General features: G+C 40.1%; 1 protein-coding gene across 1 annotated transcript in view; it reads left to right on the forward strand.

Moving 5' to 3' along the window:
* LOC128686820 (protein piccolo) overlaps positions 1-27,173 on the forward strand; it is a gene marked incomplete in the record, with an annotated part of 287,532 nt that overhangs the window by 186,802 nt on the left and 73,557 nt on the right. Inside the window, 5 exon segments of the mRNA XM_070082342.1 lie at positions 14,324-14,436; positions 16,548-20,258; positions 20,714-20,776; positions 21,796-21,932; positions 24,061-24,432. Of these exon segments, the coding sequence (XP_069938443.1) occupies positions 14,324-14,436; positions 16,548-20,258; positions 20,714-20,776; positions 21,796-21,932; positions 24,061-24,432 (4,396 nt within the window).

The following is a 27,173-nucleotide window of genomic DNA, read 5'->3' on the forward strand; positions in this document are numbered from 1 at the left end:
TACTTTTTATTATTATTCAATTCAATTCAATTCAAAGTTTATTCTCTATAAGGATTACAATGCTGAGTTTACAGAATTTGGTTATTGTGTGGTTTACATGTAGTAAAATAATAATTACAGAGTGTACCACTAGAACACCTAGCATGGCTAGGCATTTCGGGCAGACTTATATTAAATCTTAAGTTTAAAATATTACAAAATTGAGGTAAGTTGGTATTATGGCTAAGTGACTAAATACTAGTTGTGAGTTTAGCAATGTGAATGCTTTTGTTTTGGCACTATACATAGTTTCAGTATTGGAGTATCACAGGCCAACTTATGACTAGTTAAGATTCATTATTTTGAGATTGAGATTGATATTTCTGTTTATGGTCAAATGGGTGAGTGAGTGTAAGTGTGAACCACCAGGTGGTATTCGTATTATTAGTTGACAGGGTGTATCAGGGAGATAAGATGTTTTCTGATGGTAGTTTTGAAGGTGATGAATGTGTCTGCAGTTTTGGAATTTTCAGGTAGGGTGTTCCAGATTTTAGGGCCTTTGACATACATTGAATTTTTGTAAAGGTTTAGTCGAACAAGGCCAGTAGGCAAACGTCTCGTCCTCGTGCTGTAGTTAAGAGGTTCGGTGTTAGTGCCTTTGCTAGGCTGTGGAAAGACGGGCTCCTTCAAATCTGTATTCCTTTGGTCATCTTTAACAGTAATGCAATATATCCAAATAGTTCTTCCAGAAGAAACCGATCATTTACCACAAGAATGTAGTAACTTCTACCTTCACCTCCAGTATGAGTGAGCTGTGGTATCGTATCTTTTGTACTAGATGGGCGGAGGTAGCATTGCAAACTTGTACTACATGAAAGCCTCCTCAGTGTCTCCGTGATAGTGGGTAGCCTGAACGTGGTGGCGTGGCTTGAGCAGCTTAGCCTGACAAAAAACCCAGCAGCCCCCCCCCCTTCCTCCTCTAGTTGGCTTATGTAGCAGGGATTTTCCCCCAGTTAAATTTTGATCGTGGGAATTATGGATGGGATCATTGTTACTCTCCTTGATTACCCACAATTTGCGATGTTAAGGTGGACCTTTTGGTTTACCACCTGCTTGCACATAGACTGAGCATCCGGAGGCTGTCTGGCGACGAAAGTGTTCCTTTGGGATGAGGAATGTTGCAGCGTCTGACATGTGATATAAATGATTTAGAAAACTGACAAGTCGGTTTTCTAGCCCATTTATATCACATTCCTGGGGTCATCATATGATCTAATATCCACCAAATTTCAAAGAAATATTTAGTGACAGGCATGTGGCTCTCTCGTGTATCGTGGTGACCCAGTGCAGAAAGAGCATGCGACTGTGTCGTGGCATTATTTCTCGCCTCTTACTCTAGTATGAGTGATGAGGATATTCATCTTCTGAATCCTGGAGTGGCTGTGGGTCGGAGGATTAAGAATAAGGTGGGTAGTGTTCTGGTAAACACCAATCCATTGGTCCTCACATTCGACCAACCGAAACTTTCCTCCTGTCTTTGGGGAAGAGACCTGGATGTACAGCCATGTTTCTTTCTCAATATGCTTCATGTGCCAGAAATTTGATCACCAGAACCACTGGTATTTTATATGGCACCAACTTCGTCACTGCCTACTCCTGTACTGGGGTTTTGCAGTGCGTAAACTGTGAGAGCTCCCACAAGGCTAATTAATGATAAAATGTGTAAGGTACACAAGTGTTCTGCCGCCCCGTGTGTACGTATAGAAAATGGTTTCTGTAGAGTCCAGTAGATGAGTACATCTTCACCATTGTAGCCGAAGTTGTGATTGTTGCTTCTAGCAGCAGGACCTAATGAGGTATTTCTGAGGTGGTTCTGTGGATCATCTTCCCGGCTCTGACTCGGATGAAGTCTTATATGATAGAAAGGATTATTATATTTGTGAAGCGCTAGACCTGTGGATCATTCAGCACAAAGTGTTAGAAGCTCGATCCTTCGTCCACTAACCGCAAGACACATGAAACTTTCGCAGCAAGCCAGGCTGGGGAGAAGTTTCAAGTAAATATTACATTCTTATGAACTATTAAGAAATAACAGTAAAGGTATGTAAATACTGAAAGGAAGAAGAAGTTTGTAAAATTTACCTCTTGAGTATAAGGCAGAAAGAAAAGATCGGCAATTCTGCCACAGTGCTAAAATTTAACAGGTAGTACTTACCTGGATTGTTGATGCCTTCCAACCAACTGAATGCTGTGAGATCATCCTCTGTGGGCCAAAGTCCTCCCCCTCCCTAGAGGATTTCTCCTGTGCAGCTTCTGGTCACAATCCTGGTGGCCCGCCACCTGTTCAGGTGACTATTTCCCTTGCTTGACTTCCTCTTGTGCCATCTCTAGCTAGCCCGGAGGTTGGTGGGTGCGCTCATGAAATAGGAGGGGTATGGGGACACACCTGTCAGGAGAGAGCCTAGTAGAGGCACAGGGTAAGGGCGGAATGCCCTGCTTCCTCTAAGAATCACACACCTCCTATCCCTGAGAAAGGGGTCTGCTGGGGCTAAGTCATCTGGGGTGCATGGCCAATTGAGCAATCTTCAGTCGCCTCTGACAACAGCTGATGAATGCAGCTGGTGGTGTGCTGCTCTGGGACCCCGTCGAGTACCAGAGTTTTAATGTGTAGTCCTCTGGCTATGGGAAGATTCAAAAGCAGGACAAAAGGATTGGAAACACACTCAGGAGCAAGAATCTTCTGCCTCTAGCTGAGGCAGCGTGTCATGTAGGATGCTCTACCTCCTAAGGGATGTTGGTTGTCCTCAGTATCAAAAACAAATTGGAAGAGGAATGCAGAGTCCTCACAGCAGTCGAAGGATTGCCAGTCCTGTCTCTGGCAGGGAGAGTGCACTGGATGCTCCAACAGGCGTCATCTGTGACCCAATGCCAAGCCGTGAAGGTAAATACAGATTTAGTCTGCACATTTTTTTTTTTTAACTTTCGATCATAGAGTGATAAGTCATAAAATAATAGGCATAACATGAAAATTAAGAAAGTGGATATTCAGTCAGGTTAATGCATAAAGCACAGAGCAGTAGTAAACAAATACAAAATCTAGTCTTAGCAAAGTAAATAGCTCAGACTGCTCATCTCCCCAAGGCATGGTCCTGGCACCATTACTGTCTCATTATCATAGCAGGCATAATACTGACCACAGCTTTGTATCATACCTTGTGGACGATACCAAAATAAGCATGAAAGTTACCCTGGTAGAAGACAATAAAAAGTTGCAAAGAGATAACAACTAAATCTTCCAGTGTTGCAACAGTAAATAACAGTGTTCAGTAGTGACAAATTCCAACTGCTCAGATATAGGAAGAATGAATAACTCGTGAGGAGCACTGGATACAATATACAAGACTGTCTCACAGAACACGATAAGGAAATTGTTATCAAGGCCAGAGAAAATGACAGGGGTGGTAACCGATTCTTCAAAACCAAGAAAAAATAATGCCATTGGTGACATTGTTCAAATCACTTGTTTAGAATATCACTTGGTGTTTGATGGGGCTGATAAGGCAGGTGAAAAATTAAGAGCTGGAGAAGATGCAGAATACAGAAATCGTTTAATACCCGCAATGATTCAAGTATTGACCTCGACCTTAAGATCTTCACTGCCCGCAGACCCAATAGAGCTTCTGAAGTACTGGGATTGTATTCTCAGGAATGAAGAAGCAAGGGATACCAGATATTTATGTACCATACATGGAAGATGTTACTTTAGGACCCAGTACCAAATTTGCACACTAATAGTATCCTGGGGTGAGAAAGAGAAAAATGAAAAATAGACCCAGCGAAATGCAGGCATACCACCTGGACAACTTATGTACTCTGAACATTTTTGTGCTCATAATGTGAATGAATTTAAAGAGAAAATGCATTGGATAACTCATTAATTGGCTTGGCCCATTCCTGTTATATATTTGATAGTGGTTTGTTTTTGTGCACAAATTATTGATGGTGCTTATTTAATATATTACATATTATTAATAACCGGTTAATTCTTGCCCCGTGGAGATTATTATTATAATAATCAAGGGGGAAGCGCTAAACCCGGAGGATTATACAGCGCCTGGGGGGGGGGATGTGGAAGGCATTCAGGCTTAATTCGGGGAACTGGAGCACAGATCCAATTCCCTAAATCAAGAGCCCCTCACCAACATCAAGAAACCTTCCTTGAGGGGTGCCCCGTGGAGAATTTACAGAGGTGCTCTAGGAAAGGAGGTGGAGAGGGTTATATTAAAGTTACATATGACCTTTGAATGTAACGTGGAAACCCACATGGATAGAAATATGAAACAGATGAGAGATATCTGTGCGTATATTTAAGCCTCAGAGACCCTCATCATCAGATCAAGAGTATTCCTCATCTGGAGTAAAGTAGAACCCCTGTATCCACTGATTCAGTATCCTCGGTTTGTTATCCACGGTTTACTGTGGCCCAAAAGTACCTCTTAATTTTGCATAATAATGGCCCCAAAGCACAAAAGTAGAGAAGCTGGCAGTTCTTCAAAGCCTAAGAGAAGCCGTGAAGTGCTTCCCATCAGTAAAAAAGTGATAACTGTAACTAAGCCAACAAGAATCTGAGACAAGTGTCTCATTACTTGACCATATCTGGACCAATACCATATCTCCACTACAAGCAGGTATAATCACAGACTACACTACAGACCACTACCCCACCTTTCTCATAACCAACTTGTGTAAATTGCCTCAAGACCCAAGAAAGATCGCATTTCACCTGCATGACAAGCCATCGGTAAATAATTTAATATTACACTAGGTGACATTGATTGGCAGAGAGAGCTAGCTGACAGCAATAGTATTGACAAAGATGTCAAAACTTTTTTACATAAAACCTCTATAACATACATTGTGTTATCCAAATGAAGCAGATCACAGTAAAAAGACTAAACAACCCATGGCTAACAAATAGTATCCTCAAATCCATTGATAAAAAGAACAAACTTGAAAAACTGTTCAGATTAGGCCTGATTACTAAAGAACTAGCTAAACAATACACGTCAATACTCGCAAAACTAATACGAAAATCAAAGCAAATGTATTGTGCAAGTAGATTTATTGAAATAAAAGGTGATATGAAAAGGACCTGGCAAACTCTCTCCAAAATTTTGGGCTCTAGAAAACTGTGTAGAAACAGAGAGATAAACCTAACTAAACCAGATGAACCTCACATACAGCCTATAAACACAGCCAACAAATTTAATGTCTTCTGTACTGTAGGATCGAAGCTAGCAAGCAAAATTCGTAGCTCAAATACCCAGCCGAAAGACTACCTCACTGGCAACTACTAATATATACAGTCCTCAACAAAAATGAATATCCTCTGGGGCTCTTCATTAACCTACGGAAGGCATTTGATACAGTCGACCACAATCTCCTGCACCTAAAACTAAATCATCACAGCATCAGAGGACATTCCCTCGATCACCTAAAATCTTATCTTAACGATAGACACCAGTATGTATACACAAATGGAGTCAACTCTACTATCTAGCCTGTAGCTGTCAGAGTGCCCCAGGGTAATGTCCTAGGCCCACTTCTCTTTCTCTTCATCAATGATCTCCCCAGTGCACCTCAACACCTTAAACCAGTTCTATTTGCAGATGACACTACTTATGTCTATTCCCACTCAAACCCAGCTATATTTAGAGACACTGTAAACAAGCTGTTAAAAATATTGGATGATGACCAACAAACTCACTTTCAACATAGACAAAACATACTTCATGCTGTTTGGAAACAGAGCCTTAAATATCCAACTTAATACAGGAAGGCCCCACTTATATGGCTGGTTAGGTTCCAGGCTACCGCCATAAAGCGGAAACCGCCGTAAAGTGGAACACCCTTTTTTTCCACTTACAAATGCATACAAACACTAGATAACAAGTTTACACTAACATATATTAAGTTAGCAATAGAACCAGGCATCAAAAAACAATAAAAAAGTACAATACACACACAGTGCACTCACTACTTACCTTAAAATATTTATAGTCTTAATCTAGGGTGAGACAAGTAGTATTTATTGTAAGAAATCAAGTGTGGTATGTATGGTAGTCAGCCAGGCTACCTTACCAGGCCACCCCACCCACACATACAATTCTATGATATTTAAGCATCCCAGAGCGATAAAATGTATATACAGTTCACTCATTACTTACCTTAAAATATTTGTAGTCTTAATGTAGGGTCAGGAGTAAGTAAATGAGATAAAACGAATAAATGAGAGAGAGAAAGAATGAGTGCATGAGAGAGGACAGGCGCAGAGTTATGTAAACAAACCAGGCGAAGGTAAGTTTTGTAAACGAAGTGTACACGTCTGGTTTGTGTACAAGTTACATTGTGTACAGGTTGTCTCTACATTGATACGGTAGAATAAATAAAGAAGAACACCCATTCTCATGTAACATTTTGAGAAGAAATGATGCTCTGAGTGAATGCAATGGAAATAAGTCACTCTGACTTTTTTGGGTTATCCTAGGTTCTCTACACATATGTTGTTATGTATGATAATCTATGTAACTGTATTTGTGTATACCTGAATAAACTTACATACATACGAAAGGAATAATTTTCTACAGTTACCCCCAGTAACACATTTTCTCTTATGTTAGATTAGAGAAAATGTTATTCTTGGCATCACTTGTGCAAGTTATCTGGGTACCACATCTCATATTTATGTTTATTTATTCTTTTGTAGGGTGTATTTATCATCTTTTTATGTTATGTATCGTGTTTATTATATAATTTTGAAAAAAAAAATATCATGGATGGATTAATGAAAATGTGTATATTAACGTAATATACAACATTTAATGAGACTCGGTGATTATTATTATTATTATTAGCATTTCTAATATGGTGTCACTTGTGCAAGTCGTCTGCTACCACATCTCATATTTATGTTTATTTATTCTATTATGGGGTGTATTTATCATCTTTTTATGTTATGTATCGTATTTATTATATAATTTTGAAAAAATATCATAGATGGATTAATGAAAATGTGTATTTAGCGTAATATACGACATTTAAATGAGACTCGATGATTATTATTATCATTACTAATATGACGTCTGGAGACATAAGACACTCTTACTGATTTTAATGTGTACCTGCATGCCAGCACAGTATGTAAGTTTATTTAAGTACAGGTATACATAAGTATAATTATCAGAGTATATATAAAATATGAAATAACTTTTAAAAACATTTGAAATTTTGGAGTTTCCAGACAAAATGGAGAGACTTGGTGCTTACTGAGCTTACGAAGAATGTAAACAAACAAGGTGGGGCGCGGTGACCATAGAAAGTCAGGTGGGGGGAGCCGTATAGGGAGTTTTGGTCATAATTTGAAATGACCGTATTAGCGGAACGCCGTAAAGCGGGGCCTTCCTGTATATCGATAAATGGTTCTCCTGTTACAAGACACACTGAAGGTTAATTTCTAGGTCTTCTCCTTGACTGTAATCTTAAATTTCATTCTCACATCCAGCATATATCCAAGAAAATTTCCAAATCAGTAGGCATCCTTTGATTCCATTCCAAGATACAGTACTATGTACCCCAAGCAATAATCTTTTTTTTCCCTAAACGTTGCATTCCTTAATACCCTTATGTTGCCTGTGGTATTTGTGACTGGGGACTAACCACTTTAAACCTTTAATAACCCAACAAAAAGCTGCTGTGTAGATGATTACCAGCTCTTGTGCTAGACAGCATACCCCACCACTTTTCAAAAACCTGAACTTAATAAATATACGAGACATACACTTATGTTATTGTGCCTACTACGTATGCAAAACATTACACTCCAATATAAGCCCTCCGCTCAAACTTCTCCTTGATAGCTAGAACATAATGCACAGTCACAATACAAGGCATGAGGCACTCTTCGACATCCCTCATGTCGGTCTCACACCATGCAAAAATGCAATGCACATAAAAGGCCTGAAGATCTGGAATTCACTACCCGAACCGATGAAGGATCCCCTGACTATTTATAAATTTAGGACTTTGCTTAAAAATCATCTCATCTCTCAATACTAACCAAAACAACTTCTAATCAGTTTGAAGCAACTCTCCCAAATACGCCTACCATCCGACTTACAACCGAGTTCAGTTCCAAGAAACCGGTCGTAAGTCGAACTTTACTACTGAATATCAACAAAACATTTTTGTAATTACTTTATTTTATTGTTTTATTTTGGTATTTCATGTTTTACTTCACTTTTTATGCTGTTAGTACTGTTTTATACTGTAAGGTTTAGGATAAACACTCTGTACAACACAAATAGTTGTTTATTTCCCAGAAATTTGGCATAAAAAACACGGTCGTAAGTCGAGCAGGTCGTAAGTCGGATGGTAGCTGTACATATTATATTATGACCTCTAGTCTATTAACCCTTTGACTGTCGCAGGCCCCTTTCTGAAACTGTCATTCTATGTCGCAAAATATTCGAAAAAAAAAAAAAAAAAATTTTTCTTATGAAAATATTAGGAATATTTTTTGAGTGTTTTAAGCCTAAAAAAATTTTTTTGCCATCAATACTTACCGAGATATAGAGCCACAAAGTTTGCAGAAAGTGACGTGCGTACGGCTACAGCGGCGACTGCCGCCCACCCGGTATTCTTTTATTTACTCTAATTCAAAAGTTTCTTGCATTTTTCAGTATTTTTCTTTTCCAAGTAACTTATGTGGCCTGTGAGACCAATGTAAGGTGCATTGTTCAAAAATACACTCATTGTTTACAACAATAACAGAACAAACTTTATCACTATTAGTTTGTGTATACACTTTGGTAGTCTACAAGCCTCCGGATGCAACATCCCAGCAATTCCAGGAACAGCTGTTAAAAATTGACCACTGTCTGGAAAATCTTCCAGCTCCTGCACCCAACATCTTGCTCCTGGGGGATTTCAACTTAAGGCACCTAAAATGGAGGAATATAGCAAATAATATTGTTGCAGTAATAACACCAGGAGGCAGCTCTGATGAAAACTCACACTCACACGAGCTTTTAAATCTCTGCACAAAATTCAATTTAAACCAGCAAATAATAGAGCCTACAAGACTGGAGAATACACTAGACCTCATCTTCACTAACAATGATGATCTGATAAGAAATGTCACCATATCAAAAACAATATACTCAGATCACAACATAATTGAGGTTCAGACATGTATGCATGGAGCCCCAGACCGACAAAATGAGACTAGTCACGAGGGAGCATTCACCAAATTCAACTTCAATAACAAAAACATAAAGTGGGACCAAGTAAACCAAGTCCTAACCGATATAAGCTGGGAAGATATACTAAGCAACACAGACCCAAACTTATGCCTAGAACAGATTAACTCGGTGGCACTCGATGTATGCACAAGGCTTATTCCTCTAAGAAAAAGGAGGAGTAGATGTAAAATAGAAAGAGACAGGCGCTCCCTTTACAGGCGACGGAAAAGAATAACAGAGCGGCTAAAAGAGGTCAATATATCTGAAATGCGCAGGGAGACACTGGTCAGAGAAATAGCAAGCATCGAACTTAAGCTAAAAGAATCCTTTAGGAGTCAGGAATCGCGGGAAGAACTAAAAGCCATAAATGAAATCGAAAGAAACCCAAAGTATTTCTTCTCCTATGCCAAATCAAAATCGAGAACAACGTCCAGTATTGGGCCCCTACTTAAACAAGATGGGTCCTACACAGATGACAGCAAGGAAATGAGTGAGCTACTCAAGTCCCAATATGACTCAGTTTTTAGCAAGCCGCTAACCAGACTGAGAGTCGAAGACCAAAATGAATTTTTTATGAGAGAGCCACAAAATTTGACTAACACAAGCCTATCCGATGTTATCCTGACGCCAAATGACTTCGAACAGGCGATAAATGACATGCCCATGCACTCTGCCCCAGGGCCAGACTCATGGAACTCTGTGTTCATCAAGAACTGCAAGAAGCCCCTATCACGAGCCTTTTCCATCCTATGGAGAGGGAGCATGGACACGGGGGTCGTCCCTCAGTTACTAAAAACAACAGACATAGCCCCACTCCACAAAGGGGGCAGTAAAGCAACAGCAAAGAACTACAGACCAATAGCACTAACATCCCATATCATAAAAATCTTTGAAAGGGTCCTAAGAAGCAAGATCACCACCCATCTAGAAACCCATCAGTTACACAACCCAGGGCAACATGGGTTTAGAACAGGTCGCTCCTGTCTGTCTCAACTACTGGATCACTACGACAAGGTCCTAAATGCACTAGAAGACAAAAAGAATGCAGATGTAATATATACAGACTTTGCAAAAGCCTTCGACAAGTGTGACCATGGCGTAATAGCGCACAAAATGCGCGCTAAAGGAATAACAGGAAAAGTCGGTCGATGGATCTATAATTTCCTCACTAACAGAACACAGAGAGTAGTCGTCAACAGAGTAAAGTCCGAGGCAGCTACGGTGAAAAGCTCTGTCCCACAAGGCACAGTACTAGCTCCCATCTTGTTCCTCATCCTCATATCCGACATAGACAAGGATGTCAGCCACAGCACCGTGTCTTCCTTTGCAGATGACACCCGAATCTGCATGACAGTGTCTTCCATTGCAGACACTGAAAGGCTCCAGGCGGACATCAACCAAATCTTTCAGTGGGCTGCAGAAAACAATATGAAGTTCAACGATGAGAAATTTCAATTACTCAGATATGGTAAACATGAGGAAATTAAATCTTCATCAGAGTACAAAACAAATTCTGGCCACAAAATAGAGCGAAACACCAACGTCAAAGACCTAGGAGTGATTATGTCGGAGGATCTCACCTTCAAGGACCATAACATTGTATCAATCGCATCTGCTAGAAAAATGACAGGATGGATAATGAGAACCTTCAAAACTAGGGAGGCCAAGCCCATGATGACACTCTTCAGGTCACTTGTTCTATCTAGGCTGGAATATTGCTGCACTCTAACAGCACCTTTCAAGGCAGGTGAAATTGCCGACCTAGAAAATGTACAGAGAACTTTCACGGCGCGCATAACGGAGATAAAACACCTCAATTACTGGGAGCGCTTGAGGTTTCTAAACCTGTATTCCCTGGAACGCAGGAGGGAGAGATACATGATTATATACACCTGGAAAATCCTAGAGGGACTAGTACCAAACTTGCACACGAAAATCACTCACTACGAAAGCAAAAGACTTGGCAGACGATGCACCATCCCCCCAATGAAAAGCAGGGGTGTCACTAGCACGTTAAGAGACCATACAATAAGTGTCAGGGGCCCGAGACTGTTCAACTGCCTCCCAGCACACATAAGGGGGATTACCAACAGACCCCTGGCAGTCTTCAAGCTGGCACTGGACAAGCAACTAAAGTCAGTTCCTGATCAGCCGGGCTGTGGCTCGTACGTTGGTTTGCGTGCAGCCAGCAGCAACAGCCTGGTTGATCAGGCGCTGATCCACCAGGAGGCCTGGTCACAGACCGGGCCGCGGGGGCGTTGACCCCCGAAACTCTCTCCAGGTAAACTCCAGGTAAACACAAACAAACAATACAAAACAATGTTTATTACTATTGTTCCATAATATATATACATATGTACAGTCACTGAACACGTTCCTAGAACTGCTGCAGCTTGTGGAACTCTTTGAAACATGGGTATATGCAGAGGGGCACTTCACACTCCTCACACATAAAACGAGTGTCTGCGTGTTTGTGGGTGTTTTGTAGTATGTGTACATACATAACACCTCTTCTGAGCATTTTTCTTGGCAGTAGTAAGAGGCAGTTGTATGGGGTAGTGATCACTAGGCCTGAAACGAGATGACGTGTGTTGGTAATTTCGTGGGCGCTGGTCTATTGCAGGTGTTGCTCCTTGGTACTTTGCGATTATTTGTCTGATTACTGACAAACAAAATTCACCATATTTTGGTGTTTTGTTGGTCTTCAACTTGTATATGTTATAAGCATTTAGCATAGAGATATCAACAAGATGGAAAAAAAGTTTTATATACCACTTATAACTCGTGCGTACACAATCTGCAAACCCAATCTGCATGTCACATTTGTCCACTAAACTCATATTGAGGTTGTAGTCCATGACAGCTGCAGGCTTTAGAATGGGTTCATTGGTCTCTCTGTTGTGCCTGCCACTGTGTGCCATTTCGTTTCGGTGAACTGATGTCAACAATGTGACATCACATTTGTCATGCCACCGAAATGCCATGATGTCATTGGCAGCAAAGGCTTGCACCTCACCTCTGCGAGTGCCAGCGTCGAACCTTGGCATATGTTTACGATTACCACGCACTGTGCCACACACGTCTGTCAAGTTCACTCGCAAGAAATCACTGATTAAGGGGCTTGTGTACCAGTTATCAGTAAATAACATATGCCTCTTACCAAGATATGGTTCCATCATTGTTCGAACCACATCACCAGAGATACCCAATAACTTCATGGTATCTCTCAAAGTATTACTGCCAGTGTACACAATGATATCCAAAACTAGACCACTTCTGCAATCACACAGTACAAATAACTTTATACCAAAGCATTTCCTCTTGCTTGGTATATATTGCTTGAATGAGAGTCTTCCTTTGAATAAAATCAAGGACTCATCAATAACAAGCTTCCTGAAGGGATAAAAATACATGCAGCACTTTTGTTCCAGGTACATAAACACATTTCTGATCTTATATAACCTGTCGGTTCTGTCAGGCCTGGTTTTGTCTGAAAAGTGTAACATACATAACAGTATCAGGAAACGATTGACACCTATAACTAAGTATGAAAGTGGAGTGCGTGTCTCCGAGCTGGCCAGGTTGTACACAAAACCCCAGTCAACCATCGCTACTGTTGTGGCCAGGAAAACGGCAATCAAGGAAGCTGTTCTTGTCAAAGGTGCAACTATGTTTTCGAAACTGAGATCGCAAGTGATAGAAGATGTTGAGAGACTGTTATTGGTGTGGATAAACGAAAAACAGATAGCAGGAGATAGCATCTCTCAAGCGATCATATGTGAAAAGGCTAGGAAGTTGCATGAGGATTTAATTAGAAAAATGCCAGCAACTAGTGGTGATGTGAGTGAATTTAAGGCCAGCAAAGGTTGGTTTGAGAGATTTAAGAATCGTAGTGGCATACATAGTGCGATAAGGCATGGTGAGGCTGCCAGTTTGGACCAAAAAGCAGCTGAAAAATATGTGCAGGCATTCAAGCAGTACATAGACAGTGAAGTATTGAAACCTGAACAAGTGTTTAATTGTGACACTGACAATGTTGTGAAACACTTTAGGAATGTCATAAAGGAACGGGAGGTACAGGCCTCTATGGACAGATATGTTGTGCGACAGAGGTCCAGTGACTCTCAAGCTGGTCCTAGTGGCATTAAAAGAAGGGAAGTAACCCCGAAAAAGGACTTGCCACCTCAAGTCCTAATGGAAGGGGATTCCCCTTCTAAACACTAACACTATCAACACTCTATCCTCCTCCCATCCCATCAATCATCACCAGTTCTTCAATAAAGGTAAGTGTCATGTAACTGTGCATGTCTTCTTCAGTTTGTGTGTATTAAAATTAATATTTCATGTGGTAAATTTTTTTTTTTTCAATAGTTTTGGGTGTCTTGCATGGATTAATTTGATTTCCATTATTTCTTATGGGGAAAATTAACTCGACTAACGATAATTTCGATTAACGATGAGCTCTCAGGAATGGATTAATATCGCTTGTCGAGGGTCCACTGTATACTCTACAGACTTATTCCCCTATAATTTTTGCACTCTTTTGTCCCCTTTGCCTTTATACAAAGGAACTATGCATGTTCTCTTCCAATCCCTAGGTACGTACTTTACCCTCTTCAGTACATTTATTAAATAAAAGTACCAACCACTCTAAAACTGTATCCCCACCTGCTTTTAACATTTCTATCTTTATCCCATCAGTCCCAGCTGCCTTAACCCCTTTCATTCTACCCACTGCTTCACAAACTTCCCCCACACTCACAACTGGCTCTTCCTCACTTCTACAATCTACAAGATGTTATTCCTCCTTGCCCTATACAGGAAATCACAGCTTCCCTATCTTCATCAACATTTAGCAATTTCTCAGAATATTCTTTCCATCTTCCCAATACCTCTTACTCTCCATTTAATAACTCTCCTTTCCTATTTTTAACTATCAAATCCATTCATTCCCTAGGCTTCCTCAGCTGGAATGAAATGCAAATGTATATGTATTTTTTCCCATGAATTAAAATGTGCCATGACTTGGTTGTCTTTCATTCCAGATTCCAGCACGGGTGCCAGTCATGAATCCCCCAGCGGCTTTGGCAGGTGCTATGCTAAAAGATAAAAAGCCCTTCACCTACACTCCTGGAGGCCTGGACCTCTCCGAGATAAAGTGAGTCTTTCCACCTAACTATTTCTCAAGATTGTTTTGCTGTGAGGGAGGAAAAGCAGTAAACATCATAGCCACCACTTGATACTTAAGCTTGTTGAAGGGCACCTTTTTTTTTTTTGTTGTTATCCTGTAGGAGTCATAGTGCCTAGTGAAGGCGCAGCAGTCAGATTTGATACAAGGAAGAGCAATTTCCTTGAATCAGGAATCCTACATCAACAAAAGGTGCCTACTTATGAAAGTTGAAGGTGTAGATTGATGGTACTGCTTTTCATTTTCAATATTCATTTCTCGAAACAGATTTTATAAAGCATTTGTGTTGGTGTATTATTACATTCATGGGGAAGCACTAAACACAGAGGTCATACAGCACTCAGGAAATAAGATTCAATCAGATTTAATCCAAGAAAGGGGAGAATGTGTCCAATTCCTTGGATCAAGAGCCCTCACTGGCATCAAGAAAACTTCCTTGAGGGGATTTTCCAAAAAGTCAGTGCAATGTACAAAATTAAATATTAATTATTGTAGGTTGGATTACTTGAATTCAACCTAACTTATCCTAAGCTTACATATGATTATGGTAAATAACCAATTACCTGGTACATGTCAAAATACCACAGTGAAACTTATTATTATTATTATTATTATTATTATAATAATCAGGGTGAGCGCTTAACCCCTACCATAAGGGTTCACATAACGGTTGGGAGAGAATTGGGTTCGATCCAAGAAAAAAGAGGATAGGCTAACTTTCTTGGATCAAGAGCCCTCCACCAGCATCAAGGCACCTCCCTTGAAGAGCCACGATGAAAAGCTGACATTAGATGGATAAGATACGTGTGCTACATCTGGGTATTTTTGAGACAAGGGGGGGGGGGGGTCAACTAAGGGGCTTGTTAAGCTGATAGAGACATGAAAGAGATGACTTTTATAGGGGAGCTAGTGAGGTGGAAGAAGTGGTTACCCAAGTGTGGGTGGGGTCCACTAGTGAAAGTGACACAAAGCAGTATTAGTAGCAGTGGTCAGTGTTATAGAACATTCTGATGATTATTAGGGCTGCTTTCACTAGTGGGTCCCACCCGTTCTTATGTGACTCCCACCACTGATGGTATCATGCTCTCCATCGCTGGCTCCACAAGGTGACTGCTGCTAGTGGTTGTGGTCATCGTCATTCCACAACTTCACCTTGCTAGCTTCCCCATAAATGTTTCCTCTCTCTTAGTGATAAAACTTCTGGTGGATGATAAGTCTTAGGTATACCCACTTGTGCATGTCTTTATCAAGTTGTCAGTATTATATGCCTTTGATCTGATGACAAAAGCAACACCTGATTGCATTCATGTGTTCACATACCTCTGTCTTACTTCTGAAGATGCGAGTGTCAATGCATGAAAGCGCTCAGCTGTTTGTTTCGCTGGTATTTTATCATATTTATAATGGTCTTGCAACCAGTTACAAAAAATTAGATGGTAACACCTGACAGTGGAGGTTATGCCATCATTATTCATTTCATTAGAAACACTGTTAGTTTTGTACTTTGTGAAGACTGGCTGTCTCCAGAGGGTCAGGTGACATCTTGTACTCAAGGCTCAATATCACTTGCTCATTTTATCAACTGTTGAGTTGATATGCTGTTGCCTTGAACTATATTTGATTATTCCTTGATTTTGTGGTGCTATTATTGAAGAATTTACTTTTAGTGAGATACTGAAATGCAAAATTATTCTTGGCATTTCATGTTTTTTATTCAAAGAGTGAATAGTGGATGTAAAAGGTTAACAAATAATTAAAATTTATATTACATACAGTAGTTATGCAGTGCTTTCACAAATATTTTGTGTGAATGTTCTTGCCTAACCTCTTGGTTGGCTCCATTGACTACTCGTCAAGTCCAGTGTTATTAGTGTAACTTTTGACTAGTATGTGATGTGCTGTCAGTAATATGAATGTAGAATGTTGAGATGAGCTTGGCCGAGTGTTATGCGTGTGTGAGATAAATGTAATGGCCAGACACGCCCACCAAAAGGTGACAAGGAGTGGCCGTGTCCTATGCTGCCTCCTGCCTCCTTCCCTCTCCCCAACTCTGGCACGCGTGTTCGCGTCACCGCCCACAGGTCACCAAGGATGCAGAGGCGCCTCTACAGGAATGCTCATTCAGAAGGCGTGCGGCCATCTCCTCTAGCCCAGCAGCCTCCACCAGGCCCAGTCAACCCAACAGTAGCAGCACAATCAACTCCACATGGTCGAGCAGTGCAGGTACTACCTATGCCAGGCATGGCCATGGGACCGCAGCCGCAACCGCAACTGCAACACAAGGAACCACCTAAACCAAAGAGAAATGTTTGTGGACCTCCACCCCCACCACCCCCTTTTGTTGTAACATCAGAGAATTCTTTCAACTTGGCATCTACATCCACATCACCCCCAATACTTAGCTCCTTGCCCACATCTGTCCCTGTTGCAGAGCCACAGCTGGCCAGGGAACCTGGCCCCTCTATACCAGTAGCTCCACCACTGCCAACACATGGTCCTGCAGCAAGATGTTCTCTCATCTCGGCTTCTCCACCTTCTTCTCCTTTAATGAATGCTGTGCCAAGTGATCCTTCCCCACCCCCTCTCCCTCCACCCCAAGCTGTTCGAATTCCTGTCACACCACCTATAGTGCCTGTCACACCACCTGTAGTGCCTGTCACACTGCCCATGGTGCCTGTTACACTACCTGCTGCATCTGTCATGCAGCCCAGCTCACCTGTCATGCAGCCCGGCTCACCTGTCATGCAGCCCAGCACACCCGTCATGCAGCCCAGCACACCCGTCGTGCAGCCCAGCACTCCTGTCGTGCAGCCCGGCACACCCATCATGCAGCCCGGCACACCCATCATGCAGCCCGGCACACCCATCATGCAGCCCAGCACACCCGTCATGCAGCCCGGCACACCCATCATGCAGCCCGGAACACCTGTCATACAGCCCGGCACACCCATCATGCAGCCCGGAACACCCGTCATGCAGCCCAGCACACCCATCATGCAGCCTAGCACACCCGCCATGCAGCCCAGCACACCCATCATGCAGCCCGGAACACCCATCATACAGCCCGGCACACCCATCATGCAGCCCGGCACACCTGTCATTCCTGTGTTGCCGTTCAATGCAAGAGAGACTTTATGTTTCACTTTAGAGCCAACTGAGCAGCCATTAATAGAGTGCTCATTTACACTGACATCTCCACTTAAAGAACAGGCACTGTCATCGGATATAGTCATATCTTCATCAATGAAAAATGACCTTTCACCTTCTGAAGAGGAAGCTTTTGCCTCACCTGAAGAATTAAAGTCACCAGAAATAACAGACATAAATATTCAGCAAAATGAGAGCATGTTAACCAAGGCAAAACCATCCATTTTTGAGCAAGAGTCAATACAGACAATTCCTTTTGAAGAACCATCACCTAATAAGCAATCTCCTGACAAGGAGCCATTACCTGTTCGACATCCTTTCAAGGAATTATCACCCATTCGACAGATGCCTATCGCAGAACCTTCACCTATTACACAGGTGCCTATAAAGGAAACATCGCCAATTAAAGAAGTACCTGTAATATCTAATGATTCTTCACCTATTAAGCAGGATTTCATGAAGGACCCTTCAGCTATGAAGCAGCTAATTACTAAGGAACCCTCACTTGTTAAACACCCACATACCAAGGAAATATCACCAAATAGGCAGATACCTATCCGGGAACTTTCACCCATGAAACAGTTGTACAACAAGGAGCAGTCACCTGTTAAACAAGCAGCTGTCAAGGAGCCTTCACCTGTGAAACAGGCGCCTATCAAGGAGCCATCACCTGTGAAACAGGCACCTATCAAGGAGCCATCGCCTGTGAAACAGGAACCCATCAAGAAGCCTTCACTTATGAAACAGGCACCTATCAAGGAGCTATCATCTTTGAAACAGGCACCCAAGGAGCCTTCACCTATTAAACAGGAACCCAGTACAGAACCTTTGCCAGTGCAACAAGTTCCTCTACATGAACATTCACCAGCTGGACAAGGGCTTGCTAGACAGCCTTTTCCAGTAAAACATGTTTCTGTTAATCAGCCTGCACCTACAAGACAGACCCTTGTTCCTGAGGTATCACCAGCAGAGCAGCTTCCAGATGCTCAGTCTTCTATTAAATATTCCCCGCCACCTGTGAATATAATGCCACTTAAAGAACCGACTCCTGTGAGACAATTATTGATAAAGGAAACGTCTCCAATTAGACAGACCTCCTTACAACAGCCTCAGCCTGTTGCACAGTCTCTTCCTGCAGTAGAACTGCACCCTCAATCTATGATGGATCCAATGCCTCCTGGACCATCTTCAGTGAATCAAAAGCCAAACCAAGTAAGTAATATGATATCAGGAGCTACTCAAAAATTTACATTCAGCGAGCAAAGACCTGCAAGACAAGCATCTATGCAGCATCCTGGCCCTGCGAGACAGACTTCTCTGCCAGAACCTCGACAATTTACAGAGGTACCAATACAGCGGCTATCGAAGCAACAACCCACACTTCTGAGACAGACTTCTCTACAAGACTCGGTGCTTTCAAGACAGAATTCTGTGAAAGCAAACAATAAACTTACAACACGGCATATACCAGTTCATATGGAATTGCCCCCATACAATTCTGGGGCTAGTGCATCACCACCTATTGTTAAAGGAGCTTCAATAGTACGCCAGGCATCCTTGCCTAATAAACCATCTTCACCACAAGTGTCCCCTCCCAATGCTCAACTAGGATCAATTTATGTCCCACCCGTAAGTAGTGACACAGAAAGTACTTCTTCACCACTGTCACCTTTAGGTGAAAGGAGCCCAAGAATGAGCCCTACCACAGGCCTCAATAAAGGACCTTTGCCTTGGATGTGTGCTCAAAAGCGCACTCCATCACCACCCCCATCGTTTGTTACACATGCTCAACAGACACAGCAAAGACTTCAACAGCATCAACAAAATCGCTGTTTGAGGCAGAGGTCATTAGGGCCTGAATCCCCTCCTTCACAACCCCAAGTTGAAGCTACAGTCCTTCCACAACCAGAAGTTTATCAACATTCAGGTTTCCAAAGACAGAAATCATTACCTCCTCAGCAACAACAACAATCTCAGATATATCCACAGCTTATAAGAACCCAACAGCCCCGACCTCAGTACCAGCAGCCACAACAATCTCGTATAATTCCCATTCAAGTACAGCAACCACAACAAACTCGCACAATTCCCATCCATGTACAGCAGACACAACAACAACAAAAGCATCGCCCCAGAGAGCGCATCATTCCTATTATGATTGAACGGGAATCCCCTCCAAAAAACACAGCTCAAACTTCGACCCCCTTCATCCCACCAGCAGCAGCTGATTCTTTCATTCCCATCAGCACAGACATCACTGGCAGCACTAATGCAAAAGCCAGCTTCCAGCAGCCACACACTAGCTTCCAGCAGCCACAGGCTAGCTTCCACCAGCCAAAAGCTAGCTTCCAGCAGTCACAGCCTAGCTTTCAGCAGCAACAGCCAAACCTTCAACAATCACAACAGTATCAACAGCCACAACAGTGGCAACAATATCAACAAGCACCACAACAAGTATGGAGCTCTCCTGGAACAACATTCTCTCCACCACAGTTTTCTTCGGCCCCTTTGACTGAGAGTCAGAGTGGTGCATTCCATACTTACAACAACCACCATCCTTCTGGGTTGCACTCAAACAACAATGCCCTTGATGCTCTCCATCAGATGCAACAGAGCCTTGCTCAGCTCAACTCAGGCCTACAGAAGTAAGTCGTACATACGGCACTTTGCCCATCCCAATAGTGCGACTTGGATACCTTCAAGTAGTCAACCTTCACAACCTTACTCATCTTCTCTCACCAATAATCTTCATATTGTTTTTGCAATGTTATTTTTTTAATAGCTAGTTAAGGTTTTGTAATATTTAATATATCTGATCAATAACTAGAACATTTCGTATATACTGTACTTGGCATACTTTAATGTTTGATGCCAAGACGATCAAATATTGTACTGTATACATGCATAACTTGGAGATACAGTATATTCAGCATAGGACTTTCTGAATGGCACTTAGCACCCTTTGGCTGCAACTAATTGATGCTAAAAAAGTAACATCCATTGTTTTTTACCTAATGGTCCACACTAACAAGTCATTAATAAGCCCTATGTATATGTATAATATTCTTAGAGCTTAACATTGTCTTCTGTACCTTTGCAGCGCGTTCCCAAGACTCATTCAGAAAAAAATGTCGGACTCTATAACACCCCGGACAACCCCTAGGTATAGTAGTAAAGGGGTCTGTGACAAAATGGTGGTTACCTTGTTGTCTTACTTTACCACCCAAAGTTATACCTGTGTGTGTTCATTCATTGGTGTAGCCTCAACGATGTGATGTCATGTATCCTTCTCTGATACTCTGAATATACCAAGTGAATTTAGGATAATGGAGTGACATCACAGCCTTAAGGCAAGCAACTATACACCAGTACTATATCCTATTTGTTACCTTGTGCTGGTGATTCATTAGCATTAACACTTTCTCAAATGAGAGGAAATAAACTACGTAGTGTTTTCAGGGCCATATACTGTATTAGCTACTGTTTCTGTCAGTTATTATTTAGAGTACCAATACTAATTTCCTGTATGATCTTGCACATTTTAGTTCTTGTCAGTATTGTAGGAATTTTTTTTCCTTTGTACCTGTACAGCATATAGAACCACCACTTGTAATTTATGCAGCATACATCTTTTCATGTCCTGAAGTTACTAACATGCGAAGTGTGTCCTTTTGTGAACTTGTATATTCCTGAAAGCCATTTGAAACCTTATTTTCCATATTTTAATTGTGTGAAGTTCTGTTGATTTTGTTAATTTTTCTAATTATACGGTATTTTATTTTGTTGCTGATGTTTTTAATTTGTGTTTGATTACTTGTTTTAAGCTTCCATTTAATTACTATATCTTTTTGTACTATTTAGATCATATTTGTTACTTAAAAGTTAAGAAAATGTGATAGTTGGTTATCACAGCAAAAATTAACCTTGATTTGTGCAGTAATTTCATCTGTTTTCAAATACTTTGGCTGCTTGGAAAGTTGCAGTACATGGAAGGGGGCAGTAAATAGTATTTTAATGAAAGAATTGTATTAAGTATTTTTTTCTTTATTTCAAGTGTTAGTAAAGACAAACTATGTTCATCAAATATAATACTGTATTAAATTTCCTTATTTTGAAGTTATTCTTTCCTGCTAGATTCTATTATAAAATGAGATTGAATATTAATACATGCATATTTTACAGCAATCAGCCAAGACCACAACAAAATGGTAATGTGGCAACAATGGACCAGCCTGCTAATGGGGCAGACCTTGGGCCTCCTATCCAGTCTCGCTCATTTAGGCTTCTGCAGAACGTCCTAGATCACCAAGATACTGCAGGTATTAAATTCCGGTTCAGACCAAATACTTTTCCAGTTACACATGCATAATCTATATATTGTTTACTCATATTAAACACTTGACGTAGAAATTATTAAAACCTAAGATGGGTGTAACAAAATTATTTTTTTTTTATACCAAAAATTGTTGCAGTTATGATGTCTGCAGTACTTAAAGTATTGTTACAGGATTCAAATTTGGAAAAACTCGTTAACTTCTAAGTGAGATTTATGCATCTGTGTTAAAGTACTGGTAATATTTTATTAATTATTGTTAAATATCTCTGCAATAATAATGGTATATTTTTGTAATTTACTCTGACACCTTCACTTTTTTTAAAGAAAGCCTGTACAGTAGGACCCCCGTATCCACAGGGGATATGTTCCAAGGACCTACTGTGGATTCCGAAACCATGGGTAGTAGCAAACCATATATATGTCCTATATATGCCTGTTATAAAGTTTAATTGATAAATTATGCACAATAAGTGGAAAATTATCACTTTTTCACTGATGAATTACTTCCTGGCTTCTCTAAGACTTTGAAGAACTGCCAGCTTTCTACTTTTGCACTTTGGAGCCATTATTATGCAAAATTAAGAGATATTTTTGGGCCACAGTTTATAAACTGTGGATAAGTGAAACCACGGATACCGAATCAGTGGATACAGGGGTTTTGCTGTAATATGTTATATAGTATACTATGAAGCTTATTACTTTATACAGATATAATTTATTTAGTCATTGCAATAAAGTACATCATTAATATACTTACAGTGGTACCTCGAGTTTTGAACAGCTCCCAACTCAAACAGTTATGTAAGTGTATTTTTGGGGGTCTGAAACGGGCTAATCTAATTTACATTATTCCTTATGGGAACAAATTCATTCGGTATCAGCACTCGAACAGCCTTCTTGAACGAATTAAGCTCGTAACTTGAGGTACCATTGTATATCTTTCAGTGTGAGGGTTAGTTTTATTTGATATGATAAATTACATAGTATCAATTACAGTATATTTGTGATTTTATTGGTACAGTTTGCATGTAAAAATCATTACAGTACTGTGCATGATTCTGTTTAATCTGGGTCATATCAAAGAAAATTTAATATGCTAGCCAAATGAAAGCTTCCAGACTCTCAAACACAAGTAAAAGCCTCATACTTAATGAATTGTTATACAGTTTTATCCTAATGTATATAATACAATTAACTTTTTAAAAATAAAATCTCTACTGTAAAAACAATATAATGTATATGGAAATAAATATGGAAATAAATAATGTATGAAATGTAATTTATAAGGAAAATTATCATTTGCCTTTTATGCAGTTTTTTATTGCTTGTATAAATTTTATATTTGTTAATTAAAATCATTAGTTAAACTTTATCACAAGTAATCATTTCATTCATTGTCAGTAATAATTTTGTAATTGTAATACAGTGGACCCTTGGTTAACGATATTTTTTCATTCCAGAAGTATGTTCAGGTGCCAGTACTGACTGAATTTGTTCCCATAAGGAATATTGTGAAGTAGATTAGTCCATTTCAGACCCCCAAACATACACATACAAACGCACTTACATAAATACACTTACATAATTGGTCGCATTGGGAGGTGATCGTTATGCGGGGGTCCACTGTATTAATATAATTGTGATTAGTAACTACATCTTCTAACTACCAGGTGTAGTACATGATACTCATAATATGAGGAACAGGACACGAGCATATGCTTAGGACTTTTTAATAGAAATGTTTTGGTCCTAGGACCAAAGCACTTCCATTAACACATCTTCAGTGTTTGCTTAACTTATTATAGTTGACGATAAGTGTGTTACCATAGACCTGTTATGAGAAAATTTGTTATCTGGCATTGGTTTTGCCAAAGTACACCTCTGTAAATTGGAGAAGAAACATTGTACATGTAGGTAAAGACATGTAGGAGTTGCTCATTATAAATACTGTACTGATAATTTATAAAAAAGGGATTGTATAGAGACTTCACTCTAATGACAGTGTTCATTATTTCTTAATTTTTTTCACTGTTTTAATGTAAAAACTATTGGTGAAGAGTATATTTTGTAAGAAGCTAGTTAATAACTTCAAGAATTGGAAAACTTTACAGATACTCCATGTAATGGCATGCCAATGAAAGTAGAGGTGCCCCTTGGTGCACCAACTCGTCCTTTGCAGCAAAGTCTTAGCCTTCCAGTATATGTGACTCAAACAAATGGTGGGCAGAAAGGTTCTCTTTCTCAGCCAGGTAATATGCCAAGAGGCTCCATTTCTCAAACAAGTGGACAAAACAATTCTATGACCAGTATTGGTAATTCCAAGAACCTGCAAAGAGAAGTTTCAGATGAATGGGATGGAAGATTTAGGGTGATCCCCATCCAGCAAAGTGAGGAAGAAATTAATGTCATTCCTAAACATATTGGAGGATATAAGGCAAACATTTCTGACACAAGAGGGTTATCAAATATTTTTAAAAATCAAGGTGAGATCAGAAATTAATTTTAGATTTGTATCAGAATTATTTTGCCCTTATTGATATATTGCCAATCAGTTCTGACCATTACTTAAAATAGAAAAAAAGAAAGCAGGCTTCAGGACATAACTTTGAGCAGTTCATCTAGTACCAGACTAATAATCAAAGCTGCCATAATTGTGCAACAAAAATATTTATTTTTAATTTCCAAAGGCTCTTTATAGTGTAATTTGTAAACGAGATTGAAAAAGTGCATATTAAATTGAGTGCTACATACCATGACATCTCCACATACTATTTAATTGTGGAAGTACTTCTTAAATTGCATTTACAAAAACTCACATTGCATAGAGTTTTATAAGACATACTGTACTGTGTGTGTATATACTGGATACAAAAGGAAACTGACAAGAACTGCTTGGAATAAAAGGGTAATTTAATGTAGACCACCATACTGTATACTGTACCAGTAGTTAGAAATAATCTGAACTCTGATATAGTAAATTGGTATATAAAACATATTAACCTAAAGAAAAAATAATAAAATTCTTGGCATTTTCTGGAATTGTATACCGTAGTACGAGTGTCCACTGATACTGATGAAGCTCGGAGCAGAGGTGGCCACTTCCCTTCCAAGACTGTTATTGTCACACACAAGATTGGTATGAAAGCTTGCAGAACTTTGTCACATATGGTGCTGGGCTGGGATGTAGACTGAGATGTACACTACCTAGAATTGAATTGTATTGCTGTATGCTTGGATTATTTCCATGAGGTGGTGGCTGCATGAGAAGAAGCATAACTAATTGCTGGTGAAGGGAACTAATACTACTTTTTAAAAAATATGTAGCAAATGTTATTTATTAATTGTAGGCAACCTGAATAATGGTAAAGTACAACAGAGAATAAAAAAAATATTGAAAAAAATTGTCTATGGTGAAGACACTAATTTCTATATAATTTTTGTATTATTTTTTTTTTTTTAGTGTAGGATGAACTTAATATACCTAGTATAATTATTAATAAATTTGTTTAAACACAATGTGTATGGCAAGAATACCATATATATTTTCAGTGTATTTGCCTAACATTGTTTGTGAGGATCAAACTTATTTTCCTGGTTGCCTCCTCATAACATCCAAATAGTGTTATGTATCCCCAGCCTCTGCTCTTTATCACATTTACATCTGGATTCATGTACCTTACTGAATTTGGCTCAGCACTACCCTCCTTGGGGTATTTCACTTTCTTATCACCTTCAGGCTAAATAATTTCCTTTGTACATTTTTTGGCATACTTTGAGGATTAACTACCATTTTTTTTTTTCCCCCATGTCCTGGTTTCACTCTTAACAGTCTGTCTGCTTACCATGTTGATGCTTCATGATTACTCTTGATTGTTTTGATCATGACTCCTTGGCTATTGGCCCTTGTGTGGTATGCTACGGTGTACCCAGTAATACAGACGATTTGAAAGTGGCTTACTGTCTTCCTGCCTGGCAGAAAGACTTGTAATCCTGTTGATATTCAAGAAATATCAGGGACCTAGGTAATAGAAAGGCAGACACTGAGGTGAAGGCTGCTGTACTAAGTGAATTCTGTAATAGCTGTCAGCCTCAAAGTAACCTTGAACTACATGCATAAATCAGTTCATCCTTGAGAAGTGTCAGGCCAAATTTTCCTTACAGATCATTAACTAGCTGTAGTGGATTTAGTATGAGGTGGGGTTTTGGCCCTTTTCTCTTTGTGAGAGTTGTTACAAAAAAAACTAGTCTCTGTAGATTTAGGATAGGGTGCTCATACCTTGTCCACTGTCTCCTTGCAGGTGGCCCTGCCCTTTTGTGCAGTGCATTTGCAACTAACTGGCATATATTTAAATGGGTTGTCAATGGCTTTAGCCATTTCTGTTTTGTTGGGGATTTTATAACTATCTGGATATATGGCAGGATCTCTGAGAAAACTTAAAGAAGTATCTTAATATTAATCTTTTTTTTTTTTTTGTTAATACAGACTATTTTAACATATTTGTGAATATTTATTGTGTCATGTGTGATTGGCTTTTATTTTATGAAGTTAGTTTAAGTTTCTCCAGGTAGTAGGTTGGTAGACAGCAACCGCCCAGGGAGGTACTACCATCCTGCCAAGCGAGTGTAAAACGGAAACCTGTAATTGTTTTACATGATGGTAGGATTGCTGGTGGCCTGGTGGCTAAAGCTCCCGCTTCACATACAGAGAGCCCGGGTTCGATTCTTGGCGGGTGGAAACATTTCGACACGTTTCCTTACACCTGTTGTCCTGTTCACCTAGCAGCAAATAGGTACCTGGGTGTTAGTCGACTGGTGTGGGTCGCATCCTGGGGGACAAGATTGAGGACCCCAATGGAAACAAGTTAGACAGTCCTCGATGACGCACTGACTTTCTTGGGTTATCCTGGGTGGCTAACCCTCTGGGATTAAAAATCTGAATGAAATCTTATCTTACTTTTTGTTACTTCTACTTACACTTAGGTCACACTACATATACATGTACAAGCATATATATATATATATATATACACACACCCCTCTGGGTTTTCTTCTATTTTCTTTCTAGTTCTTGTTTATTTCCTCTTATCTCCATGGGGACATGGAACAGAATTCTTCCTCCATAAGCCATGCATGTTGTAAGAGGCAACTAAAATGCCGGGAGCAAGGGCCTAGTAACCCCTTGTCCTGTATAAATTACTAAATTTAAGAAGAGAAACTTTCATTT

This window comes from Cherax quadricarinatus, chromosome 7 (genome assembly GCF_038502225.1).
Source record: "Cherax quadricarinatus isolate ZL_2023a chromosome 7, ASM3850222v1, whole genome shotgun sequence".
NCBI lineage: Eukaryota > Metazoa > Arthropoda > Malacostraca > Decapoda > Parastacidae > Cherax > Cherax quadricarinatus.